The 27,936-nt window shown below is 38.0% G+C and overlaps 1 protein-coding gene across 2 annotated transcripts in view; it reads right to left on the bottom strand.

Annotated features, from left to right (window-relative positions):
* The window catches only part of TLL1 (tolloid like 1), a 341,130-nt gene that overhangs the window by 168,696 nt on the left and 144,498 nt on the right, over positions 1-27,936 (bottom strand). For both annotated transcript variants that reach the window (XM_069105652.1, XM_069105653.1), the window contains 2 exons: positions 17,337-17,515; positions 5,359-5,464 (listed from right to left, as the gene is read on the bottom strand). In XM_069105652.1, coding sequence (XP_068961753.1) covers positions 5,359-5,464; positions 17,337-17,515 — 285 coding nt within the window. The remainder of the gene's footprint in view (positions 1-5,358; positions 5,465-17,336; positions 17,516-27,936) is intronic.

Raw genomic sequence — 27,936 nt, 5'->3', positions numbered from 1 at the left:
GCATATGAATACACATGGGAATGTGTGTATATATGTTTACAGGTATAAACAGAGGGTACAGGACCAATTTAAAAACTCATTCCTACTTGTGATTCCCGGAGGTAGGGAGGGAGGGAGGAAATACAGGTTATTTTCTGGTTAATGTAAAATAGCTCTTGACATTTCTATTATTTATAAAGTCTATAGTGGTACTTAAATTTTCTTTTGAAATTTAACACAAATGGGAAAAATCTTTTGTGATAGCACATATTCTTACAATGTGTAAATGATACCTTTTGTCTTGAAATGTTAAACAGGCATGAGAACCCCAGGGAAACTCAAGTAGGAATGAGTATTATCACACTGTGAAGCTTTCTTAAAAAGCAAAGTTTCCCTCAAAATCTTCTAAGACATTTCCCCACTTGAAATTACCTAAATAAATTAAAGAGTGGGTCCAAATATTTCAAAAATCACTGTGAGGAAAGCATTTTATAAAGTACTATATCAATATGAGCTATTACTACTGTCTTAAAAGTTTCTTTTAAGGGGGTGGCTAGGTGGCGCAGTGAATAGAGCACCGGTCCTGGAGTCAAGAGGACCCTGACTTCAAATCTGGCCCCAGATACTTAACACAAAAACTAGCCGTGTAACTTTGGGCAAGTCAACCCCAATTGCCTTCCAAAAAGCAAAAAAAAAAAATTTCTTTTAAGTTGCATGAAAGAATAAGGAATAATTACAGTATAGATTACTTGGGTAATTAACTAATGATGTTTTTCCTTTTAAACATCTGATTAAATAATCCTTTCACATGAAAGGTCTTTTATTATGAGACTTAATTAAAAAATAAAACAACAACACCCTTTCACAAATTACATTCATAGATTTTCTTTCAGACCAATTTGTGTGTGCAATTATTAACTAATACCAGGTACCAGCTCTAGGGCTTATGGTAAACATCTTTAACCTTTAAGTGCATTCCATTTCATCACAGTAACCCATACAGGCATCCAGTCTTATGGTACCACTGCAACCCAGGGGCTTGTTACTCTCAACAGACTTGTGAGATGTTCTTTCAATCACCATTATTCTCTCTACGCATTTTTATTTCATGACCTGGATATAGTACACTAATAGTACTGGCTTTACTTCATATTCTGTGCTAAACATTTAAAACCCTGAAAATAGCAATGAATTGGGAAATGACATGCACCAAGGGAAAATGCTTTTGGGAAAAAATAACTTTCACAAACAGATTAAGTCAATTAGACTTCATGAGTTCAAACTAATGACAGAACATTCATTTTTCAAACTCATTAAAATATCTGAAGTATAGAAAACTGCATTTTAACTGCAATTTTATTAAACAATCTCAACTAGGCTGTGATTCATGGATGAATGACTGGAGATTTCACATTACTTTCTCTCACAGTTTGCTCCTGTTACACACAGCAGTTTGTTCAGTATAGGGTTCAAAATTCAAGCTCTGGAACATCTAGCAAAAATCTTTTTGTTTGTCTTGGAGAGATGATTCCAATATGATCAAGGCAAAAGAAGGATAAGTAGCTCCCACTCCCAGATGGAGTCTACTTATATAGTCTGTACTGCACAAATAGGGGAATAGGACACACAGAGTAACTGAGCTAAGAATCCAAACAATTCTGGCAGTAAGAGAAGGAAAGGAATGGGGGGTCTCAGGACAGGTTAATTTGGAGTAAATGAGGTATATATGGAGAAAACAGAGAAAGATTAATCTGTCAATGTGTACATATTTCAAGTGTCATAGCTCAAGCTGTGTTGAAAAAATTTTTTAAAGGATCTGTAAAGGATCTGAAACGTATTGTAGTTTTGTAATAAGCCATACTGTATTAACCAGGAAAGCTAAATCAATCATCACAGATTCTTATTAGTATGTCTGTAAGCTACTGAAAAACATCCTTTTCACTTCTCATTTTATACAGAAAAAAAAACAATCTCAAAACATTTTTGACATCTCCTCATACTAAAAATAAAAGTTAAATTTGAGAATGCTTCCAGTTTGTATATTTCTGATGAAGCACAACATCTGAAATTAAATGAGCTTGGCTTCATTGTGGCTGAGCTGACTCAGAAGAAAGATTTTCACAAAGGCTTGGATACCTGTTTTGATTCTACTCTCCATTTCCTAGAAAAGGAGGAGGAAACATTTTCCTTCCTTCATATGCCAGTAACCCTCTCCTTCCAGAAAAGAAAATTCTGGTTAGTTCTAAAGGTGTGATTGGTCAATCACATAAGGGCTTAAAAAAGCCTTTCCTGAATAGCCTGGGAACCCAATTACCATTTGTAATATTATAGTCTCCAAACTTCCTCTAGTAAATCTTTCACTAGGACTTGGAAAAAGAGAAAAAAAATTGATTAATGGATGCCACTTCCTCTCCCTACACCTGCCCTTTGGTGGCGACATTAATGAATAAATGTCAAAAATGTTGGAAGACAGAATAAAAGCAAGCTCAGGGCATAGAAAAAAAAACACACATGGGAAACCAATCTGTAATATCTGGTGGTGGGTTCTTTAGTATAACCTTAAGTTCGAAAAACTGAGAACAAGTTAAACATGGTCTAGAAAATCAATGCCAGTTCTTTGCTCTAGTAGAAGAGTTGGATTTAGAATCAGAGGACTAGAATTCAAATTTCATATCTATGACATATTATCTCTGTTTTGGGGCAAATCACTTAACATTTCTGGGCCTCAGCTTCCGCATGTATAAAAAGAAATGAACTAGATTGTTTCTAAGGTTTTATCTAGTTTTATCTAAATTATGAACCTATCATCCTTAATGGAGAAGTCAAAAATTTAACTGTAAGAATTGGTTTGATTTTTTTGCTTGTTTTGGTGGATTAGATTTGTAATTTCATCACCCTAGGGAACTCATTTTGAGGAAATCCTGTCTACCAACATATGTCTTCAACTATTTTGCAATGTATGTCTTACAGAGCTGACTGGTATATTAAGAGGTTAAATATTCACCCAGAGTAATACTGTAGGCCAGAAGCAGGATTTGAATCTCAGTTTTCTTGATTCTGGGGCTATCCACTGTTTCTTGATAGAAATTGAAAAAATGTAATTTCATGTCATTTGTAGGGAGAGCTTTCATCATTCTATCATCTCAATTTATTATTAATTCAAATGTATCAATATTGTAATGTGGTATAGAAAATATGAGCAAAAGAAAACAAGAAAGAATGCAAGACACAAATCAATGTGAAGAAGAGAATGAACACTTCAAATGTAGTACCCATAGATTTACCTTGAGTGGTGTGTTTTTATTTTGGTCTAATGCTTTCTTGGAAGGTTTCTGTAATGGGAATGTAAATTTTAAAGATCTTCCCTGCCCCTAGGCTAAAGTGCACCTGGAGCCTGGGGTGGGAGGCTTGTTTTTCAGTAGATACTTCTTGATTGGCCAGTGGGTCCAGAAGGTTGTTACATTCTCTGAGCCAGGAGAAGGCTATATAAACCCTGATGTGTAGCTTTGTTTTGGGGGCTCACTTTGAGAAGTGTTTTGTGATTTGATCTGGATTCTGGAAAGCCGCTGTCCAGAGCCCCCCGGCTTTGAAACCCAGATGTTGATTGGGTATGGATGTAATGGTTGGACAGTTTGAAATCTATCCACTTGATCTGTTTCTGTCTTGATAATTCTGTCTGTATATTCTGAAGTTCGGGGTGCTGACCTCTTTCCCCTGAACTAGGTAAACGATGCATGTTTGACTGATTAAAGTAAGCTTGTTCACCCATTTTGAGTTGCTTTCCTTTATCAAAGCAGATCCAAGAACCTGTGGTGGCAGCAACCCTGAGGACGCTTGGGGTGCTTGCTGCTACAAAATGGCATCACGAACAGGATCAGCAGAGTAAAAGGAAAGTATGGGGGCTGGGATAATTGTTTCCCAGTTGTGGTAGCTGTGATTCTGTGGAGCCATAGAAAAGGAGAGAAGAATGGCCTGCATGCAGACTTCGCTGAGCTGAGAGCAGGAATGGTGAGCTGCCTGCATCGGGACCTGGGCAGAAGCCAGGAGCGGCTGCCGCCTGGGGGAGGAGAAGGAACCCAGGAGTTCGGAATTCAGCCACAGGAAAAGATAAGAACTGAGCAGCAAAGCAGGGGCACTGAATGTGTTTCCTGGCTGCATCCCACAGTTTGGGACCCAGGGGGAGGATGGACTTGTGACTATGGTGGGTGGGATGAAGTGCCTTGAATCCCCAGGGACCCCACCTTGTTGGTTTTGTTGCCCAACCCCCTCTCTGTACTTGGAAGCAGAGGCTAGAGCTGTGTGAGGGGAAGGACACTTCCCTCCCCCCCCCCCCCGAATTTTATATGAACTCTTGTTTTGAATTGAAGTGATAATGCTATGTACTTTGTGTTTGTTTAAGGCCCAGTGGCCACTTTGGTAACTTTAGTTCTGTACCTTGAAAATGTGACCTAAGAGATGTTTAGTGCTAATTCAACAATAAATTGTCTATGCTATGGGCATGAAAGATCTTGGGGCCAAATGTAATGGGAATGTAAATTTTAAAGATCTTCCCTGCCCCTAGGCTAAAGTGCACCTGGAGCCTGGGGTGGGAGGCTTGTTTTTCAGTAGATACATCTTGATTGGCCAGTGGGTCAATAAAGTTGTTACATTCTCTGAGCCAGGAGAAGGCTATATAAACCCTGATGTGTAGCTTTGTTTTGGGGGCTCACTTTGAGAAGTGTTCTGTGATTTGATCTGGATTCTGGAAAGCCGCTGTCCATAGCCCCCCGGCTTTGAAACCCAGATGTTGATTGGGTATGGATGTAATGGTTGGACAGTTTGAAATCTATCCACTTGATCTGCTTCTGTCTTGATAATTCTGTCTGTATATTCTGAAGTTCAGGGTGCTGACCTCTTTCCCCTGAACTAGGTAAATGATGAATGTTTGACTGACTAAAGTAAGCTTGTTAACCCATTTTGAGTTGCTTTCCTTTATCAAAGCAGATCCAAGAACCTGTGGTGGCAGCAACCCTGAGGACGCTTGGGTGCTTGCTGCTACAGTTTCTTAATTTACTCCTTGATTCATTAAAGTTCGTACAATTAAATCTGCCATAATAATAAATCAAAGTAAAATATTTAACTGAATTAAACCCAGTAAAAAGATAATTTTGAAGGAAATTCCATCAAATGTGAAATCTTAAAATATGCTTTAAAGTAAAACCTGGGGAAATTTCATATAATTATACAGTATTAATAAAAATATTTTTCTGATTTATTTCTCCTACAAGGCAGTAGCATTTGAAGGATGTTCTTCTATTTCCTAACATCAAAATAAAAGTTCTCAATGAATCACACAGGGAATAGAATTAAAATTCAAAAGTTATAACCTGAGACTCCAACCTTGAGAAGGTGTTCCTGGCATAGTGCATAATACTGTCAAAATCATATGGTTCTCCAAGGGAGTTCACTTCTTCAGGCTCCATCTTCAGGAAGTTGTATTCTTGACCTACAAATCATTGATAAACACAGAGAGTTTATCTCAATAGATTATACCTAGAAAAGGAAGGGAAAAAATACTTTGGTTCCCTTTCAGAACTCAAGTTTACTTTCTACAAAATTCATGACCAGTATGGGGAGAACAAAGACTTACTTTCAGCTAAACACAATGTATCTAGGTGGTGCAGTGGATAAAGTGCCAAGTAATAAAGACTCATTTTCCTGAGTTCAAATCTGTCCTCAGATATATCATACTAGCTGTATGATCCTGGACGGGTCACTTAACCCTGTTTTCCTCAGTTTCTTCATCTGAATAATTAACTAGAAAAGAAAATGGCAAACCACTCCAGTATCTTTGCCAATAAAATCTCAAAGGTGGTCACGAAGAGTTGGACATGACTGAAAAACAACTGAACAGCAACAAAACACATGTAGCACATGAGGCCCTGCCCTCAATTCAAGGTGGACCCAAATGAACAAAAATTAACTTTGTTAATAAATTATTGTTTAGGGGCGGCCAGGTGCACAGTGAGTAAGAGCACTGGCCCCAGAGTCGGGAAACCTGGAATCAGTTCCAGGCTCAGATACTTAAAACCCACACAAAAATAGCTGGCCATGTAACCTTGAGCAAGTTACTTAACACCAATTGCTTAGGAGCAGCCAGATGGCACAGTGAGTAAGAGTGCCAGCCCCAGCATCGGGAGACCTGGGATCGGTTCCGGCTTCAGATACTCGGCACCCACACGAAAATAACTGGCTGTGTAACCTTGAGCAAGTTACTTAACCCCGATTGCTTTAAAAATAAATAAATAAATTATTGTTTAAAAGAAATCTAATAAAACATATTCTCTTTGGATCCACATACACTTTTTACTAACATCTCTAATTAGAGAGACAGGATGGCACAGTAGAAACAGCACTGACTATAGTATCAAAGGAAAAAGTTCAAACCCTACCTCTGACACTACCTGTGTGACCTTGGGCAAGTCATTAACCTCTCTGGGCCTAAGTTTCCTCACCTATATAATGAGAAAGTTATATTAGATAATATCGGATATCTAAAATTCTGATGTGGAATCTTTAAAACAAATGTCTACTCCTGGATTATAAGCCAGCTTTAGACAATTTAACTGTGTTTTCATCTTATACTCATACCTATTTGTATATCTACTCCCCAATTGCCAAAATCCACTTGTGATCAGTTGTTATTCCATTTTATACTAGAGTTTCAACTCTACATACAAATGCATACACAATTTTACTGCCTTTTAAAACTAGGAAAATTGCTTTCCAGAATCTACTTCAAAAAATAAAACTCCAACAGACCATGAGGATCCATAGAGAAGAAATCTTCCTGCTCTGGGAGTTTTATTTAACAGATGTGGCTGTGGTATAGATAATGATGCTTCAGTTTAGCAGTTAGGTGGTGCAGCAGACAGAGCCAAGTCTGTAGTCAGGAAAACCCCTCTTCCTCAATTGAAATCTGGCCTCAGACACTAGCCATATGATCCTAGACAAGTCACTAAACCCTGTTTGCCTTAGTTTCTCATCTGAAAAATGAGTTGGAGAAAGAAATGGCAAATCACTCCAGTATCTCTGCACAAAAAAAAATTGCCAAATGGGGTCACAAAGCGTCTGACACAACTGAAATGACAGAGCAACAACAACTTTAGTTTAGGTATCAAACATTATTATACCATTACTATTTATTTGTATTTTAGTGTTTAGTCCGCGAACCTCTGGTTGCTATAGTATCTTCATATATATGTACATGTGCATCTTAATTCTACTACTTCTTCAACATCAAAGACCTAACTGATCAAATCTAAGTTGTGTTCACCACCACTGCCAACACACACACACACACACACACACACACACACAGAGACGTTCAGACTATTCATACTTTCTTTTATCTAAATTTGGAAATCACAGGAAGTCACACATATCATCAGTCAATTAATCCATTAGGATTTATTAAATACATACTCTGTACCAGGCATTTGTGTCAAGTGGAAATACTGTTAATTATCAAAATCCTCAAGTGAAATATTATGATTCAGAAAAAAAAACATTGGTTTTATAAGACAATATGACAGATCCCTTACCAGAGAGGAAAAGGCAGAATAAGTTAATACTTATTCTTGCCAATAATGGAAAAATACTTCTGAAAATTGGAATAGTACATTTACATATACACTTGTCCAAAGTCAACACCAGGCTTGAGGCTGGTTTGGGAAGGGGAAGCATCTTTCCTTTCCTACATGTTCCAAGGAAACCCCAGGCCACTCAGAAAGGATATAAGTTAGGGTGAATGATGTGGGAATCAGGTTGGGGATGTGAAAAGGCCAATGGAAATTGTGGTCCCAGGTGTTCAGACTAAAGACTGCAAGCTTACTGACAACAGTGTAACCTCTGTGAATTCTGGTCAGTTAACTCCTCAGGCTCCTATAACCTCATCTTCCTATCATATCTGCCATCTAGACTACAGTCCTTTACTGGAGAAACCCTATAATCACTCTGATTATAAAAAAGAAATGAAACTAATCTTCAGAAGAAGCTGTTTTACATGGATAAGGACACTATAATAACTATGGACCAGGGCCATAACATTATAAAGTATTCAGACAGAATTCGTAATACATAAGTTAAATGCTCTTCATTTTTTTAAGTCTGAGTATGTGAATCATTCATTGATTCATTCAGCAAATATTTATTAAATGTCTACTGTGTGCGCACTATTTTAGGTAGGATTTGAAAAGAATGTACATGCAAGGCAAAAACCAGGAGGAGGAGGGAATGGAACTTTAAAAAAATATTATTGAAAATTATATATCTTGGATCTTAATAAGATTAGCATTATCAAAAGTCACTTTTGACATTTTGTGAAGCTATTAATCTTAACATCAAAAAAAAATCACCCATTAAAATTTCTAATTGGAGTGAAAATAAGAAGACTATTGTTTGACTTCCAATCAGTTCAACATTTATTAAATACCTACTATGTGAAGAGCACTTGGTTAGGCATTGGAAATATAAAGACAAGAAAGAACATAGTGCCTGACCTTGAGGAGTGTACAATCCAACTGAGGAGAGCAAGACAAGTAAATGTATGAGGTACTTATTTGCTAGCATATATTGGCAATCAATACTGGATGCATTTGCATCAAAATTGTAAATCCCTGGTATACAACCTAAGATTCACTGAAAAGGAAGGAAGGAAGGAAGGAAGGAAGGAAGGAAGGAAGGAAGGAAGGAAGGAAGGAAGGAAGGAAGGAAGGAAGGAAGGAAGGAAGGAAGGAAGGGAGGAAGAGAGGAAGGGAGGAAGGGAGGAAGGGAGGAAGGGAGGAAGGAAGGGAAGCATGGTGGGAAGTAACCCAGAGAGGAGAGTTCTGTTAATGAATTTTAAAGGAGAAATCAAAGAAAATGACCCAGAGCTAAGGGAACACATTCAATTTTGTTTCTCTCCTACTTCTTGGTCAGGTACCCCATATGTGAAAATCACTGCATAGGTACCACCTCCAATACGCATCTACCAACATAAAGAGAATAAAAATGTCAATAAAGTAGAAGACCCTAAAAGAATTCTGATAAAAGGGGAGTGTCTAGACATAGTAATAGAAGAAATATGAGTATATTCCAAGAATTCATGAAGTCAATAGTCAGTCAGTAAACAAGCATATACTATGTGATTAAAAAGTGAAAGACAATAGGATAAGCCCTGGAGATACAAAGAATTGGGGACACATGTTACCTGCCCTCACATTCTTATGGGGGAGATAACATAATTTTGTATAAGGTGAATAGGATAAAAGGGAGGTGAACTTAGTGGGGAGTGACTAGTAGACTTTGGCAGGGGGGTGACTGGGAGCGGCTTCTTACAGAAGATGGGATTTGACCTGAGTCATTTTAGGAAGTCAGGGAAGCTAGGAGTTGGAGGTAAGAAATTGGGAGTATTCTAGAAATGGAGGACCATTAATGAAAACGTACAAATTTAGTAATTGGCATGTTGTTTGTATATAAGGAACATCAGCTAGGCCAAAGTAGATGGATTTGAGGGTATGTGAAGAAGATTGAAGTATATGCAGACTAGAAATGTAGGGAAAAAAACAGGTTGTGAAAAGCTTTAAATGTCAAGAGAGATGGGATCTAGTTGAGCTAGTCATCTAGTTTGGCTCTATACCAGAAAACATGAATGGAACGAGAAAGAAATAAAGCTGGAAAGGTCATTAGGCACCAAAATATATGGGACTTTAATTTCCAGACTAATAAGTTTATATTTTATCCTATAGACAATGGGAAGTTACTCAAAGTTTCTGAATAGGGGAATATCCTAAAGGACATAATCTAATTTGTGCACTGTCAAGAGTGTGGGTGGGGAGTAAAGTATAAGATTTTTACACACACTTTTATCTGTCAATTTCTCTCCCTCATCACCTTTCCCATGGAGCATATGGTAATCTCCTCCTACTCTTACTCCTTGCCTCAAGTGAATTATGAAGATCATTTTAGCAACCACATGAAGGATGGATTGGAGATGGCAGAAAGAAATATATTCTAATACTCGTGGAAAGAGGTGATGGGATGTGATAATGAACTGACCTTAAGCCTTAGCTCTGAGTACAGTTCTATATGAAGGTTCTTCTCTTTCAAAAAGTCTTTACTAACTAGACCAAACTGGTCTTGCTTGCTCCAATTACTTCAATTACCCCCCCTCCATCTCTGCTCTTTCAGTATTATTGAATATCTATCATTTCTGCAAAAATGGGTCTGGATAAAGATTCAGAAAAAGAGAGGCAATCTCTGCTTTTAAGAAATTCCCCTAATATTCATGCACAGGTACAGCCAAATACAAGAGTTTATTTCTTTTACAATGGTTTTCTGTGTATATCTATTTGCCCAGACTTCCTCATTCATAAGAGCATGAGTAATTTTTGAGTTACTTCTTTTCTGATTTTCTAAAACACTATGCAAAGAGTTGGCCATATATTTCATCTTTACAAACTCTTTCTGATGGGCCAACTTCACCTTTTTTTCAAACCACTGAAAAGAAACACATTTCAGAATTTTATTTTTTCACACAAACTTCCCTCTCCTAAGAATATGAAAGAATCAGCTTTGGGCCCAAGTAAATGAATGTTCTATTGATTCCTCAATTGCAGTATCCTTCTGTGCTTGTTTGAATGTCAGGACTTCTCAACGCTATGCTAAGCAGGAAAGTCTTCATTTCTAAGGGGACCAAAAATAGCTAATATTTTACACTAGTCATAAGTAAGGAAATAATCATCCTTATACCAAAACCTGAGATTGTTCATACTTAAAATGCAAATTACCCAGCAAGAGCATACAGCAAGAAGGAGTCTGTATGGAAGTTTTAACGTACAGGTCTCCAAGAACATAATGAGAAGTAAAGACATATGCAGAAATTCCAACTAAAAATAGGACTAGTACACATCACCATCAAAGAAAATTGGGTTTTAATTTTAAAATTTGTTCCAATTTTTTCAAAGCTTTTTTGAAGCTATAGTATTTGTTATTATATCAAATCTAACCTAAATCACTCAGCAAAAATAAAATAGAATGCTGTGCTCAGCATGAACATTCCCAAACTCATGCTTCTTCAGAAATTTCCTATTTCTGGAAAGGCACCACCATTATTACACTCACCCTCATCTTCCACAAGACTGATCCCCTACTTTCCCTCATACTTCCCTCACATACAATCAAATTCCAAATCTTGTGGACTTCACCTGCAAAATAGTTTATATTTGTCTGATTCCTTCTATCCACATTGGCACTAATCTGGTTGGAACTCTTATTGCTTCTTGACTATAACACAGTAACAGACTCCTAGGTGGGCTTCTTGATTCAAGCCTCTCCCCTTATCATTCTTACTTTCTGCAAGCTGCCAAAATTATATTTCTAAGATACAGGTCTTGCAATGTAACTCTTCTGTGTAATGAATTTCAGTGTCTTACTTTTGCTCCAGATTCAAATACAAACTCTTCCATTCAGCAGTTAAAACCTTTCACGACTTGGCTTCAGTCTCCTACTCCAGACTTATATACAACTATGCTCTATGCACTGCACAGTCTCATCAAAACAGCCTTCTTGTTCTTCACACACATTTCTGTGTCTTTGTAGAGTCTGTCATACTGCTTGAATAACAGTCCATCCTTTCTTCCACCTCTTTGCATACATATCTTCTTTCAAAGCTCAGTTCAAGCACCTCATGCTACACGAGGCCTTACCTTATTCTCCCTGCTAGCTGCTAGAGTCTCTTGTCAAAATTACCTCACATTAATTTTCTTTATCTGTTGTATGCATATTCATATGTACATGTCTTCCATGATAGAATCAAATCTCTCTGAGGACACAGGCTGTTTATTTTTATTTTTTTGTCTTTCTATTCCTGGCACCTGGCATAGTGACAGTGCCTGAAACAGGTGGTGCTCAATAAATATTTATTAACTGAATGACTGATAGATAGATGTTGAGGTCATGGGAATTAAAAGTAGGGGAGGAGCTTAGAGATAATTTAGTCCAATGCCCATTTTACAGAGGAGGAAAGGAAGATGTAAAGGCATGAAACATGTCTATATAATTTTAAAGTGTCTGATCCAGGACTTAAACTTCAGTCTTTCCTGAATATAGGTCTTGTATACTTTCAAATTATGTAAATACTGTGGATTGATATGAGAGAAAAAATGAAAATGAGAATTTATCAGGGCCTTGAAAATACAATATGTAATAGTTGTGACAGAGTGGAAATAGTACTGGTCTTAGACCCAGGAAATTTGAATTATTGTCCCAGCTCAGATACTGCTTCACTATGTGACTTTGGTCAAGTCACTTACCTTTGATGTCTGTTTCCTTTCCAATGGAAATGAAATAGTAATACACTTCTTGCCTCAGAAGTTGGTTAAAAGAATTAAATGAGATAGCAGATATAAAGAAATTTTCATCAGAAAGCATAGTGTGAATTAGTTATGATTAAAATATTTCCCATTTATAAAACATTTATCATTGTACTATGTGCTTTTCTCACAACAGCCCTGTGAGGCAGGTAGGCAAAGTAGAATAGTAAATAATCACTGTACTTGGGAGTCAAGAAGATCTAGTTTCAAATTCAGTCTCAGATACTTAGTACCTATGTTATATTGAGGTTCAATTTCTTAATCTGGAACATAAGGAGAACAATAGCACATACCTTACAGGACCAGTCAGATATCAAATGAGATACTATCTGTAAAGTGTGTTGCAACTTTAAAGCACTATAAAATGTTCACTTATTATTATCAGGGCAAGAAGTATTACCCTCATTTTAAAGATGAAGAAGCTTAGGCTAACAGTTTACATGACTTGTCAAGTATCATCTCCCAAGTATAAGAGCTTGAGCTGGAACCCAGGTCTTCTAGCTCTAAGTTCATTTTTTTTTTACCGGAGGCCTCCAGGTGGGTGGAGCCAAGATGGCAGGGCAAAAACAGGGACTTGCTTGAACTCTCCCCTAAACCCCTCAAAATACCTGTAAAAATGATTTTAGCCAAATTCTAGAGCAGCAGAACCCAAAAAATGGAAGAGTGAAACAAATTTCCAGCCAAAGACAATCTGGAAGGTCAACAGGAAAGGTCTGTTGCACCAATCTGAGTGAAGAAGTCAGTGCAGCATGGGCCATAGCAGCATAGACTGGGCAGAGCAGGCCTCAAGGCACTGAATCAATGGCAGCTGTGGCAGTTTCCAGACTTCTCTACCCACAAATGTCAGACTTAGAAGGTCAGTAGGAAAGGTCTGTCAGACATGGGTGAGAGAGGAGTGCAGTTCCACCCCAGCCCCAGTGTGGCAACTAATACAGCAGCAGCAGTGGCTGCTTCAGCAGCTCTCTGTCCAGAGACTGTGGGGGAATTGTGCAGTTGATCAGAAGGGGATTGCAGGGATCTCTTTGCTGGCACTGAGACAGGATTCTCTTGTTTTGCCCATGCTTCAATCTGAGTCACAGTCCTAAGTGGAAGTCCTGAGGCAAGGAAGAGCACTAGTGTGGTGAAACTTATGGCAGTGGGAGAGATAGAATCCTCCTCACAGTTCCAAAGAAGAAAAGAGTGATTGCGGTCACTTACAGAGCAGAGTACAAATCAGGAGAGGAGTACACACCTCTCCTTTGATTATTATTATTATCTAGGAAGAATTGAAAATTTACAAGTCCCTAAAAATATCTCTGAAAATAGCAACACAAAACCCCTGAAGCTTGGGACAGAACACTCTCCACTCTGGAAGCAGAGTCCTTCCTTAACAAAGAACTAAAAAGTCAAGTAATTGGCTACGAAAATGAGAAAACAGCAGAAAATAAAAGAGACTATAGAATCTTACTTTGGTGTCAAGGAAAGATCAAAACGTAGAACTAGAAGAAGACAACAAAGTCAAAATTTCTATATCCAAAGCCTCCACGAAAAAATACAAAATGGTCACAGGTCATGGAGGAGCTCAAAAAGGATTTTGAAAAACAAGTAAAATAAGTAGAAGAAAATTTGGGAAGAGAAATGATAGGGATGCAAGAAAACCATGAAAAACCAGTCAACAGCTTCCTAAAGGAGACCCCAGAAAATGCTAAAGAAAATAACACCTTAAAACATAGACTAAGGCAAATTGAAAAAGATGACCAAAAAGTCAATGAGGAAAAGAATGCCTTAAAAAGCTGAACTGGCCATATGGAATGGAAAAGGAGGTCCAAAAGCTCATTAGAGAAAATAATTCCTTCAAAATTAGAATAGATCAAATGGAAGCTCTTAATGAGACTTAATCAGAAATCAAGAAATTACAAAACAAAACTAAAAGAATGAAAAAAAATAGAAGAATAGAATACAATGTGAAATGTCTTGTTGGAAAAACAACTGACCTGGAAAATAGATCTGGGAGAGATAATTTAAAAATTATTGGACCACCTGAAAGTCATGATCAATAAAAGAACCTAGACAGCATCTTTCAAGAAATCATCAAAGAAAACTGCCCAGACATTCTAGAACTAGAGGGGAAAAGAGAAATTGAAAGAATCCACTGATCAACTCCTGAAAGAGATCCCAAAAGGAAAACTCTTAGGAATATTATAACCAAATTGAAGAGTTCCAGGTCGAAGAGGAAATATTGCAAACAGCCAGGAAGAAACAATTCAAGTATTGTGGAAACACAATCAGGATAACACAAGATTTAGCAGCTACATTAAAGGATTGGAGGTCTTGGAATATGATATTCCAGAGGTCAAAGGAGCTAGGATTAAAAGCAAGATTCACCTACCCGGCAATATTGAGTAAAATACTACAGGGGAAAAAATGGATATTCAGTGAAATAGAGTATTTTTAAGCATTCTTGATGAAAAAAAAAAAGAAAAATTGACTTTCAAATACAAGACTCAAGAGAAGCATGAAAAGGTTAACAGGAAAGGGAAATCATAAGGGACTTATTGAAACTGAACTATTTACATTCCTACATGGAAAGATATTTTAACTCATGAGACCTTTCTTAGTATTAGGGTAGCTGGAGGGAATATATATATATATATATAAGCATGCATGTATGTATGTATGTATGCATGTATATAGACAGAGGGCACAGGGTGAGGTGATTATGAAGGGATGATATCTAAAAAATAAAATGAAGGGGTGAGTGAGAAATGTACTGGGAGAAGGAGAAAGAGAGAGGTAGAATGGGGGTAAATTAACTCACATCTTATATAAAAGGAGGTAAAAAGCTTTTACAGTAGAGGGGAAGAGAAGGGAGGTGAGAGGGAATGAGTGAACCTTATTTTCATCAGATTTGGCTTAAGGAGGTAATAACATACACACTCAATTAGGTATGAAAATCTATCTTACTCTACAGGAAAGTACAGGGAAGGGGATAAAGGGGGAGTGATAGAAGGGAGGCAAATGGGAGGAGGAGGTAATCAGAAGCAAACCTTTTTTTAGGAGGGACAAGGTGTTAAAGGAGAGAATAGATTTAATGGGGGGAAGAATAGGATAGAGGGAAATATAGTTACTCTTCTACAACATGATGGTTATGGAAGTTATTTGCATGACTACACATGTATCACCTATATTGAACTGCTTACTTTCTCAATGAGGGTGGGTGGGGAGAGAGGAAGGGGGAGAATTTTGAACTCAAAGTTTTAAAAACAAATGTTAAAAATGTTTTCATATGCAACTGGGAAATAAGATATACAGGCAATGGGGTATAGAAATCTATTTTGAAAATAGAAGGGAAGGAGGAAAGATTGGGGTGTAATAGAAGGGAAGACAGATTGGGAAAGGGGTAATCAGAATTTGTGCTGTCTTGGTGAAGAGGAGGGGAGAGACATGGAGAAATTTTGGAACTCAAAAAAAATTTTTTTTGGAGTGGGAAGGCAGGGCAATTGGGGTAAAGTGACTTGCCCAAAGTCACATGACTAGTAAGGGTTAAGTGTCTGAGGCCAGATTTGAACTGAGGTCCTCCTAACTCCAGGGCCAGTGCTCTATTCACTGCACTACCTAGGCGCCCCAGAACTCAAAATCTTGTTGAAGTGAATGTTAAAACTAAAAATGAATAAATTAATATTTTTTAAATAGGCCTCCAAAGATGTTAGTCTAACCATAAGTAAAACTTAAATTTCCCCTAATGGACCTTCTTTTATACTTAGAATTTATTTATTTATTTTTAGTTTTCAAAATTCATTTTCATAAGATTTTGCATTCCAAATTTTCTGCCCATCTCTCCCCTATCCCCCCACCAAGATGACAAGCATACTGATTACCCCTTCCCCCAGTCTGCCTTCTCTTATTGTCCTCCTTACCCACGGAGCATCTTTTAGAAAATAAACTGAAAATTGAAACCAAAGCTACTAGGTCATTTGAGAATGAGTGTAGATACTGCTAAGGCAACACCTCCAAGAAACTCAGTGAAATATCTCTAATTTGTCCTATATATTTAGGGTTCTTCCTTGTGGGAAAGCTATGCTAAATTTATTTAAAATATGAAGAAAGGCACAGCCATAGACTGATTAGGGCTCAGGCAAGATGTTGAATTTGGACCTGGACTCCAATAGTCACTTAATCTCTCTTGTACATAAAATGAGGACCTTTAAGGTCTTCCAGCTCTAATCTACAGTCCAACAAGCCTAACACCAAGAGCAACCCTGAGTCCCAGAACATGATACTTTCCATCTAACAATTTCAGGAAGAAAACATATACAAAAAATAAGTGTATTCAGAAACAACAAAGCCAAAATTCATGTTTGGATCACTGACTCACATTTCTATTCGAATAACCTTTTGTGTTGTCAAGAGGATTAGGTGGAGTGAATACACTGACTGTAATGTAATATACTGAATACACTGGCTGTGATGTTACCTGACCAAATACAGATTTTTAAAAAGTTGCATTCAAGGTTGAAAACTGACAATGAATAATGTTTAGAAGAGAAATGCTATCCCCTCAGAAAATTTAAAAAAATTTTTTTCACCAAAAGACAACCTTTATTTTCAAGTGAAACAAATAAAATCTTCTAGATTCAACTAACAAGTTTCAAAGCCAAAGGAGCAAATCAGAAAGCCTTTCCCACTGACTACAAAAGCACAAAGACAGTCTGTCAAAAACACTATCTAAGTACCTATCACATGCCAATCACTGTATTAGGCATAGTGGAAAAATAAAGAAAGTGAATATCAAGAATGGACCTTCCTTTCAAAAACAAGAGACTAAATAAACCAAATATTACTTGAGATGAATTAAAGTGTTTACATTAACATATCCAAAGATCAGCATATGTTTCAAAAAAATAAAACCAGAGGATAAAATGAAGAAAAAAATGCGATGTGAAGATGCTCAGGGAACCTTTAAATGTGACATATCTATCACCTCACCTGGCTGGATGTTTTCTCTTATGATGGTTACATGTTTATCTCGGTCTGGTCGAGTATGTTCATGCCAGAAACCTATCACATGGCCCAATTCATGGACAACAATACCAAATTTATCACAATTTTTGCCAATAGAGATAGCCTGAGGTCCATTGCCTCTTCGACCCACATAAGAACAGCATCTGGAATAGAATGAAAAAGGGAAAGGAAGTCATGGATAAACTACATGAGGAATAGCCCATTTGTGAGTAATCTAGTGTCAAGCAGATGTCATTGTTCACAAAGAGCAAAGCAATCTTTCATTTCTAAAATGTAAGGAGTTTTTATCAACCTTCCAGTCTTACATGTCACAAAATATTCCAGAAAGTGTTAAGAGGAATTAGTTCAGGAATAATCTCCATCTCTCAGAAATCCATAACAATATGGAGGAAGGGATGGATGGATGGATGAATTGAATGAAGGAAGGAATGTAAGAAGGAAAGAAGGAAGGGAAAAATGGAAAGAAGTGAAAAAGAAAGGGAGGAAACAAACGTTTATTAAGTACATATTATATGCCAGATACTATGTTGAGGGCTTTACATTTATATCATTTGATCCTCACAACAACCCTGGGAGGTAGATGTTGCTATTATCCCCATTTTACAATTGGGGAAACAGAGACAGACAGAAGGTAAGTGACTTTTCCAGGATCACACAGTGTCTGAGGCCAGATTTTAACTCAGGTCTTGCTGACTCCACACCCAATACTATTCACTGTATCATCTTGGTGCCTTGTGAAAGGGATCATTTCCCCAGAACTGAATTATAAAGTTCCAAAATTCATTTTAATATTTACAGGAAAAATGTAAGAAGTTCATGTTATTTAATAGGCCCTAAATGACAAAACACAACTATCTGGGTTGAGTAACTTAAAAGTAATGCTATGTTTTTTCCCAAGTATTCCAATTTAATTCCCAAGGCAGTTACACAGTAGTTTTCACAATCCAAGTTAAGCATTCTATGCTAAGCTATCAGACCAATTTTAACATCTTTCTACTCTTTTCATCTTCCATGAAAGTGTCCTGTTCTCAAGCATTTACCACAATAAATATCATGTAATGTTTTTCCAGAAATGTTTTTGTGTGTATGTATTTAGAGCCCACCTATATTTTCAGTTCTTTGAGAACAGGGGCTAATCTTTCAGGGTTGTTTCTTTTTTAATTCTAAATTTCCAATATAACATATTAAAGTTTACAACAAATGCACTCTAATCCATAATTTGCAATCTGTGTACAGATTATATTTTCTGAAAATTAAAATGACTCTCATTTTCTCTCTCTCTCTCTCTCTCTCTCTCTCTCTCTCTCTCTCTCTCTCTCTCTCTCTACCTCATTTGCAGTATTTGTTGATTTCTGAGGTATAAATGCTTACCCTGAAAATTTAACAATCACCTCACATAAGCCAGTGTGAGCTGGCTCCAATACACCTCTAGGTCTAGCTTTCATGCACATACTATAATAGATACCTAAAATGCATATTTGAAAAGGACAAAATGGTACAAATTCTCTAAGATTACATTTTCTAGTCTATATATCACATAGATTGAAGAATAACTTGCAAAGGAAAATTTAAGCAATGAAGCAATATCCTTCATTGCTTTGGGGCAAATCATAACTATGTATATACTTTCAACAACCAGCAATAAGGATCTCATTTGAAATAGCAGATGTAGCAAACATCTACTCAGTTTTGCAGCAATGGTTGTCATTCTTCCCTGATCTTGACTTCTTATTTCATCTATGTACATGTATGTACTTCAAATAAGGAAATTCCTTAAAATAATAGAGATTGACAAGCATTCTGTCATTTACATTCTTAAGAGATGAGTTACACCTAGTGGTTAATTATTTGCCCAGTATCCCAAAGCTCCTAGGAAATACTGGAAACCAGATTTTCCTGATCCTTAACTGGCTCGGTATCTCAGCAGTTCTCAGCTGTTTTCAAATTTTTGTTTTTTGCTCATGTCCATTTTACCCTGAAGAGTTCACAATGGTGAAGTTGGTAACACTGTACGAGTCAAGAGACTTCCACATACATAGTTCCCCTTTAATAGGTAAGTATACTTGCTGAGTTCTTTGGGACTTCAAAGTGTAATGTGCTTTAAGGTTACTGTGAATATTTAATAGTCAAGTTTAACTTATTTTGTGACTACTATATAAAACTTATGTTAAAATCATTATAAATTATCTTTTTTGTAATGCCATAATATCCAAATTTTCACAACCCACCTGGTGTAGTATGATATATGCCACCCTATGAGACCCTCTGCTCTATTATATCAAAACTTCTCTACATGGGGTGGGGCCAAGATGGCGGCACAGAATCAGGAAAACTTGAAACCACCTGAAATACCTATAAAAATTACTCTAAAAAACTTTAGGGCTACAGGACTCACAAAGTGACAGAGAGAAACATACCTTCCACTGAAGGCAGCCCAGCAGGCAAAGAGGAAGGGTCCATCACAGTGCACTGGGAGCAGAGCACAGCCCCACCTGAGTGCATGGGTTTTAGCCTCAATTTGGCCATGACCAGCCCCTGCTAGAGGGACTTTGGGAAAGTGGATCACCAGCAGCTGTGGTGGTTTCCAGAATTATCAACCCATAAATGCCAAAGACAAAGTGAGAGTTCAGTGTGGACATTGTGGGAACAGGGGGTCCAGGATTATGGTCTGGCCTCTGGTACCAGAAGGAGAAGTGGCTGAGGCACAGTGGCCACTGCGGTCTGGCTGCTTCAGAGTTCCTGACTTGCAGATTATAGGGGGACCAAGCAACTAGTCTAAGGGGTTATCACTCTTGATTTAACCTGCTTGGATATGGATTGCTGTCTAGGGTGAAGGTCCTGGGTTTTGCAACCACTGTTCCAGAACCAGTGGAGGCTTCTCAGAGGGCACCCAACTAATAGCACCGGTAGCTGAGAAAACCCCAGCAACTTGGGACAAAGCTCTCCTCTCTGGAAGCAGAGTTCCACTGTGACAAAAAGCTCAAAAGTCAAGTAATTGAGTGGCAACATGAGCAAGCAAAGGAAGTAAAGTAAACAGAGCGATCTGATTTCATATTCCTTTTTTGGGGAAAAAAAGGATTGAAGCAGGGAATGGGAGGAAGACAACGAAGTCAGAACTCTTGTACTAAAAATTTCCAAGAAAAATATGAACTGCTTACAGGCCATAGAGGAGCTTAAGAAGGATTTTGAAAACCAAATAAGAGAAGTGGAGGAAAAAATGGGAAGAAAAATGAAAATGATGCAAGAAAAGCAGAAAAAGAGAGTCAACAAACAAAAGAAAATAACACCTTAAAAAAATAGACTAACTCAAATGCAAAAGAGGCGCAAAAAGACAATGAGGAGAAGAATGCCTTAAAAAGCCAAATTTGCCAGATGGAAAAAGAATCTCAAAAGATCACTGAAGAAAATCATTCCTTCAGAATTAGATTGGAGCAAATGGAAGCTAGTGATTTATGAAAAATCAAGATGCTGTTAAACAGATCTAAACAAAGAAAAAAATAGAAGGCAATGTGAAATATCTCACTAAAAAACCACTGACCTGGAAAATAGATCCAGGAGAGATAATTTAAAAATTATTGGACTACCTCAAAGCCATGATCCAAAAAAGAACCCAAAAAAAGTTTTCGGGGCAGAGTCAAAATGGCAGAGTAGAAGCAGTAACTGCGGAGGGCGCCAGGTTCCACCTTCCCCAATCCATGTAAAAAGGGGACTCTAAACAAACTTTGGAGCTGCAGAACCAACAAAATGACACAGTAAAGCTAACCTCCCAATGAGGACAGCCCGGCAGGAATCAGCAAGCTCAGCGCTTTGGGAGCTGAGCCCAGCACCACACCAAGGCTTTAGCCCCAGGGCGGGCCTGACCAGCTGCTGGTCAGAGGGAATCCAGATCAGCAGCAGCTGTGGCCACTTCCAGAATTATCAACACATAGATGCGAAGGACAAAGTGAGAGGTCAGTGCAGTCTGGACTTTGGGACCCAGTAAGTGGGAGTGCGTGGATTTTGCCCCCAAGGCGAGAAGCCGCTGAGACGCTGGCACAGTCAGCCAGCGCCACGTGGCAGCTTCAGCTCCTGGCCTGCAGAATGTAGGGAGACCAAGCACCAGTCTAAGGGGTAATTGCTCTTCCTTTAACCTGCTTGGATCTGCATTGCAGTCTAGGGTGGAGGTCCTGGGGTGTTTGTCCAGCTTGCCAGAGCATGTGGAGACCTCAGTGAGGGCACCCAACTAATACTTCCAGCAGCTGAGAATACCCCAGTGTTTGGGATGAAAGCTCCCCTGTCTGGTGGCAGAGTCCTACTGTGGCAAAAAGCCCAGGGGTCAAGTGACTGAAGGGTGACATGACCAGGCAAAGGAAACAAATCAGACAGAAGATTTCAACATTACACTCCTATTTTGGGGACAAAAAGGAGCAAAGCATTGAACAGGAGGAAGACAGTGAAGTCAGAACTCCTGCACCAAAAGCTTCAAAGGAAAATACGAGCTGGTTACAGGCCATAGAGGACCTTAATAAGCAAATAAGAGAAGTGGAGGAAAAATTGGGAAGAAAAATGAGAATAATGCAGGAAAGTTACGAATTGAGAGTCAACAGCCTGACTGAGGAAAATAATATTTAAAAAATAGACTAACTCAAATGGGAAAAGAGGCTCACAAAGGCAATGAGGAGAAGAATGCCTTAAAAAGCTACATTTGCCAGATGGAAAAAGAATCTCAAAAGCTCACTGAGGAGAATCATTGCTTCAGAATTAGATTGGAGCAAATGGAAGCTAATGACTTTATGAGAAATCAAGATGCTGTCAAACAGATCCAAACAAATGAAAGAATAAAAGGCAAGGTGAAATATCTCATGGAAAAAACCACTGACCTGGAAAATAGATCCAGGAGAGATAATTTTAAAAATTATTGGACTACCTGAAAGCCACGATCAAAAAAAGAACCTGGGGCGGGCCAGGTAGCACAGTGAGTAAGAGCACTGGCTCCAGTGTTGAGAAGACCTGGAGATCGAATCCCGGGCTCAGACACTTAGCACCCACCCAGAAACACCTGGCCATGTAACCTTGAGCAAGTTACTTAACCCCAATTGCTGAGGGGCGGCCAGGTGGCTCAGCGAGTAAGAGCACCGGCTCCAGTGTCAGGATGACCTGGATCAAATCTGGGCTCAGATACTCAGCACCACACCCAGAAATAACTGGCCGTGTAACCTTGAGCAAGTTACTTAACCCCTATTGCTTTAAAAAAAATAAAAGAAAGAAAGATAAAAGAAGCTAGAAATCATCCTCCAGGAAGTTCTCAAAGAAAACTGCCCTGATGTTTTAGAACCAGAGGACAAAATAGAGGTTGAAAGAATCCGCTGATCACCTCCTGAAAAAGATCCCCAAAAGAAAACTCCTAGGAATATTATAGCCAAGTTCCAGAATTCCCAGATTAAAGGGAGAATATTACAAGCAGCCAGGAAGAAACAATTTGAATACTGTGGAAACACAATCAGGATAACCCAGGATGTGGCAGCTTCTACACTGAGGGATCAAAGGGCTTGGAATATGATGTTCTGGAGGGCAAAGGAGCTGGGATTAAAATCAACAGTCACCTACCCAGCAAAACTGAATATCATGTTTCAGGGGAAAATATGGTCATTCAGTGGAATAGTGGACTTTCAAGAATTCTTGCTGAAAAAACCAGAATTGAACAGAAAATTTGACATTCAGATACAAGAAGCAAGAAAAGCATGAGAAGGTAAACAGGGGAAAGAAATCATAAAGAACTTATCAAAGTTGAACTATTAACATTCCTAAATGAAAAAATAAACAATAATTGTAACTTATGAAACCTTTCTCAGTAGTTGAAGGGAATAGAATATATATATATATATATATATATATATGAGGGTATATGGGCATATGAATACATATGTGAATGTGTGTATACATGTTTATAGGTATACATAGATAGAGGGCACAGGACCAATTTAACAGGAAGGGATGATACTTAAAAGGTGAAATTAAGAGGTGAGAGAGGAATATAATGAGGAGATGAGGAGAGACAGAATGGGGTAAACTATATCATATAGAAGAGGCAAGGGAAAATGGTTACAATGGAGGGGAAGAATAGGAAGGCTTTTAAAAGGGAATGGATCAGCCTTATTCCCATTGAATTTGGCTTGAGGAGGGAATGAGATACACACTAAGTAGGGTGTCTCACCCTACAGGAGTGTAGGAGGGAAGGGAATGAGAAGGGGGGATGATAGAAGGGAGGGCAGGCTTGGGGGAGGGAATTTGGAAGCACCCACTTTTGAAAAGGGATGGGATCAAAGTAGAGAATAGGACAAGTGGGAGGTGGTATAGGAGGGAGGGAAATATAGTCAGTCTTTTACAATGTATCTACTATGTTATTGTTTTGCATTAGCCACACATGTACAACCTATACTGAACTACTTATCTTCCCAGTAAGGGTGGGTGACAAGGGAGGAAGGGAATGAATCTGGAATTCAAAGTTTTAAAATCAAATGTTTAAATATATATGTGTGTGTATGTGTGTGTATATATATATGTATATATATATATATATACTATTATTAATACTATTTTACATGTAATTGGGAAATAAGATATACAGGAACTGGGGCATAGAGATCCCCTGGAAAAGTCAAAAGGGATATGGGAGAAAATATGGGAGAGAGCAGATTGGAGGAGGGGATATCCTGTGGGACTGCTATTTTGGGGCAGTGGGTAGGAGAAAAACAGGGAGAGAATTTGTAACTCAAAATCTGGCAGAAATGAATGATGTAAATCAGAAGTTAATAAATCATTTGAAAAAAAAAGAAATTCTCAAGGAATATTGCCCTGATATTTTAGAACAAGAGGGCAAAATAGGGGTTAAAAGAATCAACTGATCACCTCTTGAAAAAGATCCCAAAAAGAAAACTCCTAAGAATATTGTAGCATGGTTCTGGAGTTCTCAGATCAAGGAAAAAATATTACAAGCAGACAAGAACAAACAATTCATATATTATGGAAACACAATCAGGATAACACAGGATTTGGCAGCTTCTACATTGAGGAATTTGAAGGGCTTGGAATATGATATTCTGGAAGTCAAAGGAGCTGAGATTAAAACTGAGAATCACCTACCCAGCAAAACTGAATATCATGTTTCAGGGGAAAATATGGTAATTCTATGAAATAGATAACTTTCAAGCATTCTTGATGAAAAAAAAAACAGAGCTGAAAAGAAAATCTACAAGAAGCAAGAGAAGCATGAGAAGGTAAACAGGGAAAAGAAATCATAAGGAACTTATCAAAGTTGAACTATTTACATTCCTACAGGGAAAAATGTTTACTGTAGCTTATGAAATTTTTCTCAGTATGAGAATAGTTGAAGGGAAGAGAAATGTACATATATGTATACATAAAAATATATGTCTATATACAAGGGTATATGGGCATATGAATACATGTGATTGTATATGTGTATATATGTGTACACGTATACATAGACAGAGGGCACAGGACCAATTGAATAGGAAGAGATGATACTTCAAAGGTGAAATTAAGAGGTGAGAGAGGAATATAATGAGAGGAGATGGGGAGAGACAGAATGGGGTAAATATCTCTTATAAAAGAGCAAGGTGAAACTTTTACAATGGAAGGGAAGAACAGGAAACCAAAATAGAATGAGACGACCTTACTCTCATTGAATTTGGCTTATGGAGGGAATGACATACACACTAAATAAGGTATCTCACCCTATTGGAGAGTAGGGGGTAAGGGTACGAGAGGGGGGGATGATGGAAGGGAGGGTAGGTTTGGGGAGAGGGAAGTTGGAAGCATACACTTTTGAAAAGGGACAGGGTCGAAGTAGAGAATAGAACAAGTGGAGGGGGGGATAGGACAGAGGGAAATATAGTCAGTCTTTCACAATATATCTACTATGAAAATGTTTTGCATAGCTAAACATGTACAACCTATATTGAATTGCTTATCTTCCCAGTAAGGATGGGTGATGAGGGAGGAAGAGAAAGAAACTGGAATTCAAAGTTTTAAAATCAAATGTTTAAAAATACATATTATTATTTTTACATGCAACTGGGAAATAAGGATATACAGGCACTGGGGTGCATCTTGCCCTACTGGAAAGCCAGATGGGGAATGGGGGAGGATATAGGAGAAAGCAGATTGGGGGAGGATACAGTGGGATCACTGTTTGGGGGTGATGGGTAAGGGAAAGACAGGGAGAAAAGTGGTAACTCAAAATCTTGCAGAAATGAATGATGTAAACTAAAAATAAACATAACACTTTATTAAAAAAACTTCTCTGCAGGTTGAATATGCTTCAAAAATAATGAATCAATAAATGGACAAATCAATAATTTGCTTCAAGAAGTGGGGGCTGGGAAAAGTGGTAAAACAATCTTTCTGTTTAAAATTCCAATATCATTGCTTACTCCTTATTATAGAGTTTTAGAAATTTACCTATTTGGATACCATATTTATGGACTGAAAACTCTTTCTGCCTTCCTAAAAGAAGATATTCTTCAGTCTGGCTTCAATCCTACTACTGGCTAGTCACATCAGGGAAAGCTACAGAATGCACATTTCAAACACTCACTGGTTAACAGTTAACACAATATAAGCAGACTCCTATTCCTCTCTGATACTTCTGAGCAGGGCCATTGAACATATAACTTCTTCTATTGTGAGATAGAATCATCACCTACTAACATCTTACCCTAACTGCTACTGTACTACCCTCCCAATTGTTCTTCCTATTCCCTGCTTCTATCCTCTGCAGAACCTCTCACACGGAGCTACAGAAATAATCTAGCCCATGGTAATATGACCATGTCATTCATCTAGTCAAAACCTTAGATAGCTTCCCACTGACTCAAAGAAAAAAAAGCTTTTGCCTCTATTACTCTTCAAGGGCACCACCATCCTCACATTCAGTCAGACTCACAATCTAAGTATTATACTCTTCACTATCTCTCACCCCTTCTTATATCCAATCTGTTACCAAGTCCTATCAATTCCATCTTTTTAATATCTCTCTTCTGTATCCCCTTCTCTCCTCTGACATTATCACCACCATGGTGGTGCAGGATCTCATCAAATCGTACATGGACAACTACTGGCTGGTCTGCCTGTCTCACTTTTCTCCCTATTCTATTCTTTCTTCACTCAGTTACCAAATTAATATTCCTAAAGTGCAGGTCTGACCATACCATATTCAATAAATTTCAGTGGTTCCCTATCACTTCTAAGATCAAGTACAAAATTTGTTCTTTGGCATTTAAAGCCCGTCACAACCTGGCACCGTTCTACCTTTTCGGTCTCCTTACACTTTACAACCCTCCCCATACCATTAACACTGGCCTCCTTGCTGTTGCTCACACAAGATACTCTATCTGCTAATTGTGGGCTTTTTCACGAGTTGTTCTTCATGCCTGCAATTCTCTGCTTCCTCATTTCCATCAAATTCCTACTAAAATCAGACCTTCAAAAAGAAGTCTTTCTAGATCTACTTAATATTAATATGTACCTGCATTCTGTTATCTACAATTTATCCAGTCTTTATTTTGTTTATGCATAACTCTTTTTATGTTGTCTCCCCCCATTAGACTGTAAACTCATTGAAAGCAGGAAACTGTTCTTTTGTCTTTCTTTGCTCCCCAACATTTAGCACAGTACCTGGAACACAGTAGGTGTTTAATAAATGTTTTTTGACTGATTGACTGGCATTTAGACTCTTAACAACATAGCTTTTAGAGGTGGCTAGGTGGAGCAGTGAAGAGAGTACTGGCCCTGGAGTCAGGAGGACCTGAGTTCAAATCCGGCCTCAGACACTTAAAATTTACTAGCCATGTGGCCTTGGGCAAGTCACTTAACCCCAATTGCCCTGCCTTCCCCCCTCCAAAAAGCAATATACATACATACACACACACATATATAATCTTTTAGCTGAGTATCAAGTCAAGTTATTCCTTTCACAAACTCTACATTCTAGTCAAAATGAATTACTATCTGTTCTCTGAATGTGATAATCCATCTCCTGACTTTTTGCATTTACACAAGCCACCTCCCAGGCATACAACACACTCCCTCCTAATATCCATCTCCCAGAATCCTTGGCTTCCCTCAAGGGTCAGTTGACATGTCATATATTTCATAAAGCTGTCTTCCACATCAACCCCATCTCTCTTCAATTTACCATTATCATATATATTTGTACACATGTAATATCCTCCCCACTCAATAGAAAGGGAAGCTCCTGGAGTAGAGAAAACGTTTTGTTTTTCTTTGTCTCCTCAGCACCTATTAAACTGAACTGCAGACAAAAATATGAAGAAGAAATAAACAGTGTCCTGAGTGTTGACTTTTCAGATCCAAATATAAGAGTGAAAAAATAAATAAAGAGAAAAGGTAAGAGATTGTGGAAAAACAGAAAACGAACTACATCTAGGTCCTAATTAGGGCAAATAATGAATCTCATGATGCTTGTGCATTATTCAAATTCACATTGCACATTTTTACTGGACTGGAGCCATTATTGTTTCATTTAAGTATAACTGTGAAC

The sequence above is a fragment of the Petaurus breviceps genome, unplaced genomic scaffold (assembly GCF_028583685.1).
Source record: "Petaurus breviceps papuanus isolate PSGF00001 unplaced genomic scaffold, PetGlider_PUasm1.0 76, whole genome shotgun sequence".
NCBI lineage: Eukaryota > Metazoa > Chordata > Mammalia > Diprotodontia > Petauridae > Petaurus > Petaurus breviceps.
The sequence above is the reverse complement of the archived record's forward strand: the minus strand, read 5'-3'. Positions and strand labels throughout refer to the sequence as shown.